At 41.5% G+C, this 12047-nt stretch overlaps 3 protein-coding genes across 3 annotated transcripts; all 3 read left to right on the top strand.

Moving 5' to 3' along the window:
• Positions 1 to 2: 2 nt before the first annotated feature.
• LOC130372163 (cytochrome c oxidase assembly factor 3 homolog, mitochondrial-like) lies at positions 3 to 1291 on the top strand. Its single transcript, XM_056577976.1, has 2 exons — positions 3 to 230; positions 817 to 1291. Exons 1-2 carry the CDS (start codon positions 74 to 76, stop codon positions 921 to 923), a joined length of 264 nt encoding a protein of 87 aa, XP_056433951.1. The 5' UTR covers positions 3 to 73; the 3' UTR covers positions 924 to 1291.
• Positions 1292 to 1643: 352 nt separating this feature from the next.
• Positions 1644 to 9208, top strand: pwp1 (PWP1 homolog, endonuclein). The gene is made up of 15 exons (XM_056577972.1): positions 1644 to 1847; positions 2141 to 2199; positions 2410 to 2609; positions 3229 to 3314; positions 3919 to 4015; positions 4432 to 4536; positions 4868 to 5004; positions 5421 to 5488; positions 5943 to 6039; positions 6142 to 6203; positions 6631 to 6739; positions 7068 to 7158; positions 7469 to 7590; positions 8166 to 8271; positions 8685 to 9208. Exons 1-15 carry the CDS (start codon positions 1782 to 1784, stop codon positions 8780 to 8782), a joined length of 1503 nt encoding a protein of 500 aa, XP_056433947.1. The 5' UTR covers positions 1644 to 1781; the 3' UTR covers positions 8783 to 9208.
• Positions 9209 to 9498: 290 nt separating this feature from the next.
• Positions 9499 to 11374, top strand: mrpl42 (mitochondrial ribosomal protein L42). Its single transcript, XM_056577975.1, has 5 exons — positions 9499 to 9636; positions 10027 to 10090; positions 10268 to 10352; positions 10682 to 10845; positions 11211 to 11374. The coding sequence occupies exons 1-5, from the start codon at positions 9561 to 9563 to the stop codon at positions 11254 to 11256; spliced, it is 435 nt and encodes a 144-aa protein (XP_056433950.1). The 5' UTR covers positions 9499 to 9560; the 3' UTR covers positions 11257 to 11374.
• Positions 11375 to 12047: the final 673 nt, after the last annotated feature.

The following is a 12047-nucleotide window of genomic DNA, read 5'->3' on the forward strand; positions in this document are numbered from 1 at the left end:
AAACCAGGGGGCGGTGTGCACGTAACGTAACAAGAGTCATAACAAGAGACTCTAAAGGATACAATACAGAACCATGGCGGAGAAAGATGCAGAAAATGTCAAAATGCATAATGAGAGACTACTTCTGAACCGGAGGAATGAGCTCGACTACTGGAAGAAGAACGCCGAGCGGATCCGCGGGCGGAACCGGCTGACGGGGCTCGCCATCGGCGCGTTTGTGGTCGGCATGTGTATCCTTGTGAGAGCCAGTGACCCTGGGACACCCAGGAAACCAGGATTTAAAGTGTACATCTAAGAACTGCTATTTTATAAATGATGACCGTTGTATGGCTAGGGTTATACATGGATTGTGTTACTCTGAAATAGTGAGTTTTGGAGCTTGTATACAAGCTCCATTGTATGCGTTATGCATTCACTTGAGCAAATAAATTCTGCTCTTGTTTTTCTCAATTAACGAGTTCATTATCTCCAATTCTGAGAAGTTTTTATGGAGTAAACATTTTCCCTAAAATTAATCCCCAGAGAAGTTATCATTCACTTAAGAGTTCTAGTTCATAGAAACAACCATGTCCCGCCTGTTTTAGTTTGATCCAGTTTTATTTTAGTTTATCTTATCTGTTATGGGTGTTCAAACATAAATTCCACCTACGCTCAACTCGGAGGTCATGAGTTATAGGTATTTATTACAGATCCTTTGTTAGGCTCTGATGCAGAGGGCATTATTTTGAGAAGATGTAGGCCTATTACTGTTCTTTATGTATGAATGAATTTAACCCATATGTGCACTGTTGTCTTTTGGTCCTTAACTCCTATCAGTCGGCTACACCATCCTCTCTGTCAAGCAGGAGAAAATAATGGATGACATCGACAAAGAAGCAAAGGTCCAAATCTGGAGAGGTCCTCGTACTGGAGCCAACTCCTAGATCCTGTGTGTGTGTGTGGCTGTGCGTTAAATTAAATGTGCGTGTGCTGTATGATTAATCAAGACCGCAGGACCCACTTGGTTGTGGATGAAGAACAGAACCCAACAGAGTCTAGTATGGAAGAATTTGAGTCAACATCAAATCTGTAAACGTCTCATGAGAAAAAGAAAGAAGAAAATGTTGCGTGTTGTTGACTTGCTGCTTCTACATATCTTATCAACCAGAGGAATACAAAACTATATTTAACATGTATGTCATCTCTGAGGAGGCGCCACTCAATGTTCTGTCATGCACTATGTTCTGTCACATTATATTAAATTATCTTCATAAATAAAGTGGTTGTAAAATAAAAATGGTTATCTAAAATGGTCATGATTATATGTTCTAAGTCCATTTTGATTACAAAACATTGTCACTGTAATTAAATAAAAATCTTCTTGATTCCTTTAACTTTATTCTAACCACACTTGATACTGCAGTTCCGTGTATTTCCACTAGGGAGTAATAGGATCGCATTTTTACCTACCCTAACCCATTTCTGTTTTCGTTTTTTTTTTTGGCCAACATGGTATGGATATGGCCTTTCTCTGCTGCTGTATATTCTTATGCAGCCCTTTTTAAACCATGGGTGATATTAAAATATAAAACGTTAGACATAATGGTCCATTTTTATTGCGGGCGGCCCATTTTATTGTTCACGCACGTCATCGATGAGCGACGTTGCCTCACTACCAAATAGACTCACATGTTCACCGCGCCGGCGCTCACAGGCGATACACGTTTAAAGGCTAATCTGACACTTTCAGTGATAGTTGCCCTTTGCTGTGTTACTTTTAATCAGACAAACGCGTTTCAAACATGAGTTCCCAGATGACGTGCGTGGGGTGGGTGATGCGGGGTGTTTCCAAGGAAACACCAGACAAAGTGAGTTGTGGTTGTTACCTAATTTAAACCTTGGGTTTGGTTCTCTCTGGTCTAGTCTGCGACAGTTACCTTTTACTCACTCCACATCAAAATAATCATGATGTAAAATGCATACACTCCTGTCTCTATTTCTGCTCTGATTTCTGCTATTTTCTATTAGGTTGTTGACTTTAAAATCCATGTTGTGTCATTATGGAAGTTCATGTCCATACCTTTGCAATGATTGTCTCCATCTGTTGAATGTTATTTTGCCTGTTTCGCTTACTGTAAACTTTCTATGTGGTTTCTATCAGGTTGAACTGAGCAAAGAGGAACTGCAGCGCATCATTGCTGAAGCAAAAGTAGAATTAGGGTAAAATGACACGCACACATTCACACACTATGCGGTCATAACATAATTTCCCTAAAAACACATTTTGTTGTGTTGGTCTAATTATATATCATGTGTACCCTATTGCTAATGATCACATGTTTAAACATAACCTTGATTAATCAACAAATAATTGCTTTTTTATTGATTATTGTAAAAGCTACTCACCTTTTGTTGTTTTTCCATCTACAGGGAAGTGGAGGAGGAGGAGGAGGAAGCTGATGGAGACGCCGGGATGCCTGCTGACCAGGAGCCGGTTGGAGGAGGAGAGGAGGAGGAGGAGGAAGGAGGGCAGGGCGAGGCAGAGGAAGATGAGAACAAAGCCGACAAGGAGGAACAGAAAGACGAGATGGCGCAGTACGGCCTGGACCAGTACGACGACGAGGACACGGGTGAGGAAGAGGTTGATCTCATAACGATGACAACATCCACATACTTGCGTACACATCTCCGAGGAAGTCATGCAGTTGTCGTAACGACACACACATACACACACACACACTCACTCTAACTCGGAATACCAAACTGTATTCGTAGAGATGACAAATTACAGAACGCCCTCTTTTCTTACATCCCAACTACATGTCATGTCATACATGTCTACTCATAACAAATCTATACATAGATTTGTTATCATGAACATGAGAAATGAGTCTGAAGGAAACGGGTAGTTTTGAGTTTGAGTTTTGATTTTGATTTCTGACCTGTTAATATTGTTTAAAGAAGTGGGGTGGGATTGAACAAGTTTTTACTTCTTCCCACCCCTTTTCAAATATGTTGTAGCATCTTTTTATATATAGAGTGCTTGGCGGCATTATCAGTGCAGGAGTCACTAGGGCTGACTCCTGTTGATGCATTATTATTGTTGTTTTGTTGTTGCATATTTGAAATAAATCATTCATTCATTCATTCATTCATTCATTCATTCATTCATTCATTCATTCATTCATTCATGTCATGGCCTTTCTATTTTTTAACTAATCACCCTCTGGTTTCCCTTCTGCCTCGCAGTGGCCAGCAACCTTGGTGACAGTCTGGCCGGGCTGACTGTTTTCAGCTCCAATGAACAGGATCCTTATATCACAATCAAAGACACAGTGAGTGCCCCCCCCCCCCCTTTTTACTGTCTCATATCGGGCATTTGTAGGAACTATACTGGATTTAAAAACCAGGCTTGTGTTACTGTTTCTGCTTCTGCTACTGTTGCAGGGGTGCGTATTTGTATGACATCGTAGTCCTTTCTAAATCAGGGTAATGTAGCGTCGGTCGGGTGCAGGATTGGGCCTAAAAAATTGTTTTGTTTGGTTCCGGTTTCCAAACGACCCTGTCAATATATGTGCGACCCAAATTATTTTATGAGCTTTAAAAAAAAAAAATTAAAACAACCTACCTATCATTCGGTGCCCCTGGAAAAAATAAATTAAAATAAATTCCCTACCTACCCATGACCTCAACTGACAACCAACAGGAACCAAACTTTTTTTTTTTTAGGCCTTGTCTAGAAGGTTAGAGGGTTCAACTCCTAGCCAGAAGGATTTGTGTTCAATCCCTCGTGCCCGTGCAGTGCCTAATGAAAAGGGTCTAAAATGTTTCTTTGGATGAGGCGTCGGACGAATAACTAAATAACCAATTGGTTGTTTGTGTGCGGAGGCTATCACTGGGCGTTCACGCTGATGGGACCTGTGCTTCTGTCCCCTTAAGGACCAGTACGAGAGGGAGGACTTTCAGATCAAACCCAACGACAACCTGGTTCTGGCTGGCAGGGCGGAGAAGGACTGCTGCAACCTGGAGGTCTACGGTCAGTCGTCTGTACTAGTGACAGTTTATGCAAATCATCTGAATATAATTGTCATCATCTGAATACAATTTTGTCTTTCTTCATACTGATGATAAGTTTTATGGCCTTAGAATTTAAAGAACATTGGTCTGTATAGAAGCAATGCGTATTGTTTCATCACACTTATTGTAAACGTTTTTAAACATGGACATGCATACCCTAATGTTTAACATTATCCTCCATCTCACCTGCCTGGACTTGGTTGTTATTCTGTGTGTGTGTGTGTGTGTGTGTGTGTGTGTGTGTGTGTGTGTGTGTGTGTGTGTGTGTGTGTGTGTGTGTGTGTGTGTGTGTGTGTGTGTGTGTGTGTGTGTGTGTGTGTGTGTGTGTGACGATTCACAAATAAGTGACGTGTGATGTCCTCCTATGTCTTCCAGTGTATAACTCTGATGAGGACTCCCTGTACGTCCATCACGACATTCTGCTGCCAGCCTACCCACTCTGTGTAGAGTGGCTGAACTTTGACCCTGCCGAGGGAAAAGGTAAATGGACCGAATTCAGCCCACAGAAATGGCCATGAATAGCTCTACGCCATGCTTGATAAATGTGTCAAAGCATCTTTTTATTCAAAGTCTGAATCTTTATTTGTCAAATGTACAATTCAACCCAGGGTTGTTCTGGGCTGTGAAATTCTTTGGACCATGCAAGCGACACCAACTCAGTAGTGGTTTTGGCCTTTCCTCCACACTCAAGCTGACCATTTCCAAAGTGGATTGATCGGAAAACGCCAGTTTGGAAAAAAGACCCGAAACCACCCATTGTGCCCGTGAGCTCTGTCGTTTCCTGTGTGTTCATTGGTCGGATGGTTTGCAGGGAACTACGCGGCGGTGGGCAACATGACCCCCCAGATCGACGTGTGGGACCTGGACGTGGTGGACTGCCTGGAGCCCGCCTTCTCCCTGGGAAGCAAGAAGACAGACAAGAAGAAGACCAAGAAGAAGGGCAAGAAGGTGAGCGCTGGCTCAGGGGATGGAGCTGCGAGGGTGCTAGCCGCACCACGCCTTGTAGCGACCCAGGTTCAACAAAAAAAAAATCAAAATAATAATATACAATATAATAGGTATTTGTCTTTTTTAAAAAAGAAAAAAATAATACACATATTTTTGTTTAAATGGTCAGATGCGATTTGAATTATTATGAGCTCTATTATTGGTTATGGGTTCAATCCCCAATGTCAGAATCCTGCCTGTAGGCATTATTGAGCAAATCAACGACTCGATGCATGTATCCGAGGTCACTTTATTTGGATTAAAGTGTCTCCTCCAATGCTTAATAGTATTAGTTCAGTGCATTCGGTTTTCTGTGGAAGCTTTTCTATCGTTTCCCTCCTGCTGTTCTGATAGCTTGTTTGTTTGTTTGTTGCCAGGCTGCGGCGGAGCTGGTCGATGGACACACGGATGCAGTGCTGGACTTATCCTGGAACAAGCTAGTGAGGTCAGAGGTCAACTCTCTACAGCCCGGCTCCCATTCTGTTTATGAGTAGTTAATTGTAGATTCAGAAAAAACTAGAAAGTATGAGTATTAATAACATTTATATAATATAATATGTATATCAACGAGAATAGAATGATTCAATTTGGTTGATGCTGTGTCTTTTAATACCATGAGCATGTGTATTTCCAAGATGTGAGTTATAACTTCCTACGTCACCCACAATGCACCACTCGAGAAGCTGTCTTGGGCCTTGAAGGAACTATTATTTCCATGTCAAAGATTGAAAAAATACAAATAATAAGAATTCAGAAAACAAAAGTCTATTATCAGGTGCACCTGATGGCCCAGTTTATACCTGCCCAGTTGAAACCAGACCAGTTTAAATCTACCCAGTTCAAACCAGACCAGCTGAGCGCTGACCAGTGGCTGCGGTTCCTCCCATCTCCTCCCCCAGGAACGTGTTGGCGAGCGCGTCTGCAGATGAGACGGTCATCCTGTGGGACATGGCCCAGGGAAAACCGGCTTCCACGCTGAGGAAACACACTGACAAGGTACTGAGAGGAGAACACGTTTTAGAGTAGTCTCGCTGGTGTGTGCGTGCTTGCTGTAGCGCGAGGTCGGTGGCTGGATCCAAACCTTCGGTTCTCTCCCAGGTCCAGGCGCTGGCGTTCCACCCCTTTGAGGCTCAGACGCTGCTGTCAGGATCATACGATAAGTAGGTGGACTCCAGCTGTTTGCTTATGTTTACCTTTGGATATTTTACCATTCCATATTGTAGGAGAGGCCTATATTTTTTCTCTCAAGCTTAACTTGAAGCTGCTACGTTCATTTCACACTTGCTTTCTTGGCCAATGGAAAGTATGGAGAATATTGACACTTTATGAAGTACTGAATTCACACAGAAGTATATGCTACTAATTTTGTATAGATACTATGTATTTAATCACCAGAAAATAATAAATAAAAACAAAGGAATCGGATGCAAACGGCGTATGCATTAGGCCCTTTAGTCTGTCTCAATACTCAGTTCAGCATTGAGAGTGAGACACGAACAAACTGAGATAAATGATGGATGATCTTGGTTAGATCCCTCAGTCTCATGTACAGTGTTGCTAAGGAAAACCCTTTTTCTCCCGGTGAAGAACGGCGATCCTGTACGACTGCCGGAGTCCGGCCAACACCCGCACCTGGAGGTTCAGCGGCACGGTGGAGCGCGTCGTCTGGAACCACTTCTCCGCCTGCAACTTCCTGGTGTGTGTGTGTGTGTGTGTGTCCGTGTGTCCGTGTGTTTGTGTGCGTGCGAATAGTCTAGTCTACCTACCCTGAAGTAATCAGCTTCCAATCCTGGTTACGTTTGAAAATAGCATAATTGCGTAACTACCCTCTATTATTTTAATTTCCCTTTCCTTATATTTTTGATTATTTTCTATATTTCAGGGTGTTGGTGTCAACCTTTATTGTTATAACGGAAGCAGTCTTTTTAGACATCAATACCAAAAACACTAAGGGGAGAGTCTTTTGAGTATTGGTTGTTTGTTGGCCTCGCTGTGAAATCAGTTTCTGGATTGCTTTGTTTCAGGCGAGTACAGAAGATGGTTTTGTGTACTGTCTGGACGCCCGCTCGGATAAACCCGTGTTCACCCTGAAGGCCCACGACGGAGAAGTGACCGGTAGGATACCTCACCGATCAGACACAAGAGAAACAACTTTCCAAAAACAAAAAGTAGCCAGTAGACGTGGAACCAGACTACTCTCTCGCTTAAGAATATTTAACGGGGCGATTTAATGTTGATGAAAGAGACAATGCCAAGGTGGGATTTAGCTACACCTTTCCAGTATGCGATCGGAAGACGTGTACATTTCCTGTCCAGACACCAACGTCCTTAGACCAAGTGTCTGCAAAGATATGAGATTATAAAAACACATGCTTGATGAATGAGTGTTTCAATCTGAACCATCTCATCTCATCGCCCCCTACAGGACTGGAGCTCAGCAGCCAGATCAAAGGGTGCCTGGTCACATCGTCTGAGGACAAAAGTGTCAAGATCTGGGACATATTGGGCGACAAGCCCAGTCTGGTGCACTCCAGGGACATGAAGATGGTGAGTGGGACCTGCTGCTGGGCTGGGATACTTGGGTGACCTGGTGGCCACAAATTGATCCGGGAACTAAAAACGAAAATTAAACTGTTTTATGTGCACTTCATCACCACATGTGAAAGATGCGTGCATGTAATCCCAAAGCATCCGGTTGCAATATGCATCTGGATTTTACTTTGAAGATGGACAATATCAAGCATAATATTTTCTTGGATATTAACCATATTTAAAAATTGAGTGATAATAAATAATAATAATGTTAATAATAATTGTACTATAATAATGTATAATAATAATCATAATCATTACTTTTTTCTTTTACTTTGCCATTCTTTAAGTGAATGAAATGTTCAATTTCACTTTGCCAAATATGTCATTTAAGATGCATATCGTAATTGAAGACAAAACAAAGTAGCAAATCAAGTACTATTGAGAACCAGCCCAAAGGGAGGGGAAAGCATACAGAATATGGTCAGTAGAGTACAGAGGAAGCGTTGAGCCCTCAGTGAAGGAGCTGTAGACTACAGGGACCAGATGTCCCGGTTCGGAGGTAAACTCTTAATGTTTGGCCCGTCCAGGGGGTGGTGTTCTGCGCCGCCTGCTGCCCCGACTTGCCCTTCGTCTACGCCTTCGGGGGACAGAAGGACGGCATGCGCGTGTGGGACATCAGCGACGTCGCCGCAGGTAAACGCACTCTTTCACTCGCTTACTCATTCACACTCGCTCACTCACTCACTCACTATAGCTCTGCATCTAGTATGTAAGGCGATATAATGGCACATGTGTCCGACTCCCAGCTGAAAGGTACCAGGTTCGATCTCCAGGGTCTGCATTCTACCTGTAGGCGTGCTTGAGCAAGATTCTGTAACCCTACCGGCCCCTTAATGATGTATATCTGCAATTCACTGACATATATTGCTATTATTTTGTTGTATATTGCTATGTATATGACCTTTTAATGATTGTGCTTTTTAATGATTTCTTCCTTTGTAAAGCATTGTGGATGTCCTGCTGTTTGTGAAACAGACATCCCCTTGCGTTGCCTTGTACTAGATTGAGCCAGTGTTACGATTTCGGTTGTGTTTGTCTCCCCCTAGTGGGCCAAGTGTTCGGCAGCAGAGAGCGGCTGGTGGTGAACACGGCGGGGGCAGCTGAGGGGACCAGCGTCGCTACAGCTGAGATGGAGGTCTCCTAGCAACACACGCTGGATCGATACCAGGAGAAATAAATTGAACGATTGCTTGGATCGTTTGGCAATGGAATATTGGCAATACATTTGCTTGTTCGTTTTTAATGGGATTCGTGGACGGCGTTCTTCTTGGAATATGTGTTGAGGACTTTGTTAAGTTAGGGCCAAGAAGGAAATGGGAAGACTTTGAAAACTCACGTTAGTAGGAAGAGGAATTGCAAAATTATTGACACTCAAAATTCTCTCAAAAAGAATTAGAATTGGTTAATCGTCTGTGTGGAAAATGTGGATCTTGGCCGTGTTAAATGTCAAAATCATAGACATTGAAATAGCTTAATAATATCAAAAGTTAAATAACTTGTATATATCCGTCTCTCTTGTAAACAACTGCTATTAAATATTTGATGCAATGAAACTGCTGCAAACTGATTAATTTGTCTGTAATCTTGCCATCAGACCGGTACATGGGCATACTTGTTTAATGTAGTTGATGCCTACTTTGAAAAAATTATTAAAGTAAAAATCCGAATGTAAGTTTTCACAAAAAGCAAATATATATATATATATATATATATATATATATATATATATATATATATATATATATATATATATATATATATATATATATATATATATATATATATATATATATTAGTGCTTCCAAACGACTGTATGTTACCATCATAGCTCTATAGTCTGTAGAGTAAAGCGGAACCAATATGTGTCCCGCTGTTCCAGCGGACCTATTATTGTGTCGTACACCAATGCTGAGGTTCTGATCATGGCGTCGGGTCATCTGTGCAGGTTAAGGTCCCTCTCAAGACTTTATAATTCCACAAACCTGAGGCTTGGACAAAGTAAGTTATCCATCGTGCCTGTGAAAAATACGTGTATAATTAATTTCGTTTAATATGAGGAATGCAGTGAGAACTATCGTCACCCCGACAAAGCTTGTGCTAAGAAAGTATCAAAACCATCAGTAACATGTCAGCTCATTTGTCCTTCATAAGTTGTTCAAGATAGATGTCATTGTATGCTCATGTGCAGAGATTCTTGTTTTAAATGCTATCTTCTCGTTTAAGTGTAGAAAAAAAGACATGCATCGATCGAGACACATTCTTCATCCAATTCAAACTGCCCTCTAGGCTTTGATGATGATGGCTTTTTAATGTTCATTGTTATGAGAATACATGTAACCCTTAACTATACGTTTGGTATGCAACTCATTTCTTGTTGATCTATTTCAGCATGTTTAGTGCCAACCTGTCATCAATCAAACGTGGCTGGCCATCAATTCAATGACGCCAATTGGTAAGAAAGACACCCAGAGCAATGTCAATTCTCAATCATTCTGTTAAGTTATACCAGTTACAGAGAAAATTGGTATTGATTTGCAGAAATGGTTGGTCGATTTGATTAGTGTTTTCGACATGCTTCTTTGGATCTGTGCTGAGGATTTTTTTCTTCATTCATATCTTTCCATTACAGCAAAGTGGAGATTGGTGTGACTTCCGATGGAAGCACCATTGTGTGCTACCATCCCTCCGTTGACGTTCCCTATGAACTAACCCAGGTGAGTTATATAGCGCTCAAATGATGATGTCACCCCAGAGTGGATCATTATTTTGATTGTTTATTTTAGCCGTAGTGTGACAGTTTACGGCCTTAACCAATTGAAAATTGCTTAAAAAAATGCTAATATTTAGTTGATGTCAAGCTTTGAATGCCATATTTTGAACATTGAATCTCTTATGTTTCAGTCCCGCCTGTTATCAGTGTTAGTATTTTAGTCCTTAAAATTCTTTTTTTATAAGAAGACTACGTCAGAATAAACCCCCAAAAATGTCACTCATCCAAAATGAAATCTGTTATTCCGGGATTAACGCCCCTTTTGATTTTCAGCCAATCGAACGGCCGGGGCCTCTGAGCAACGCAGCAGAGACCCACGACCAGGTGATCAAGGCCCACCTCAGCATGGAGGTGGTCAAGGGCAAGCAGGGCCCCACCATCGAGGAGCTGAGCAAGATGTTCTTCACCACCAAGCACGACTGGTATCCCAAGGGCCAGTGAGTACACACATGGAAGACCAAGGAACAATAGGGAACTGTTTACTGGGGGGGAATGGTGTACTGTAGCTAGTGTGGTCAACTCCCAGCCAGAAGGCACTTGTAGGTTCTATCCCCCAATGTTTATAGCCTAATCTGTAGAAATCCTTGAGCAAGACGTTCCTTACCTGCTCCTTAATGACCTGTATCTGAATTCATGTAAATCAATTAATAGTAAGGGTAAAAATAAAGGTCCAAATGCAAGTTTGTATGAATTTAATTGCATCAATGTGAAGCAGTGTAGTGCCTAATATTTTATTCGAGAGCTTTGTAAAATAACATGAGTACCCCTTATGTCTGAAAAGTAATGTTTTGTTTTTTTGCAGGTATCGCACGAGACGTATAAAGAAGAATCCACCAAAAGACAGATAACTGAAGGATCTCCATTAAAATTATTGTATGGACTTCTAAATATTCTAATATGCTTTGTAATAAAATGCTCAATATGCCTGTTTGTTTCTTTTGTATCTCCTATCAAAGTAAAACAATGAGTAAAAAAAATATTAATTTGGCTGCGCGCACTTCAAGCAGCGCTCAACTATTGTTATTCTTAGGCTTTATACCATGTATTTTTAATGACTACCAATAGAAAACGATAGTTACCCCTGACGGTTTTTTTCATAACAACCGATAAAAAACGACAATGTTACACCTAGGGATGTTAAACGACTCGTTTTCTGTGAGTCGACTTGTAGGAGGCATAAATCGAAAAATCGATCGATTTCTTCTTTTTTTCGGCCCGCGGCTGCAGCAGTTGCAGAGCTCAAAGAAGACAGCGGCCCAGTTGGCCCACCCGTCCTATTTCAAAGGTGGCTATCAGGAGCACACCAATAATGCATTTTTTTTTATGAAGTTAAGTTGATATAAAAATGATGATGAACAAAATATCAAAGAGCAGGATTATGAACCTGTAAATTCCCAATAGGCAAAATGTGTCGGCGTTGTTTTAATTAGGGACGGCAGTTGATGATGCGCGCCTCCTCTTTGCAACGAAATTGTTTAAGTCGGACATAAAACCATTTAATTTAACAGGCTACACCCACTAAAACAGATATTTGCGTTTTTAAATAAATATTTGCAAACGAAAATTCATGTTTTGTGTGCCTCTCTGACATTGAGCGGGTCTGGAGGATCGCACTCTGCTGCTTCGCGGTACATTTTCT

Source organism: Gadus chalcogrammus, chromosome 19 (genome assembly GCF_026213295.1).
Source record: "Gadus chalcogrammus isolate NIFS_2021 chromosome 19, NIFS_Gcha_1.0, whole genome shotgun sequence".
Classification (NCBI taxonomy): Eukaryota; Metazoa; Chordata; class Actinopteri; order Gadiformes; family Gadidae; genus Gadus; species Gadus chalcogrammus.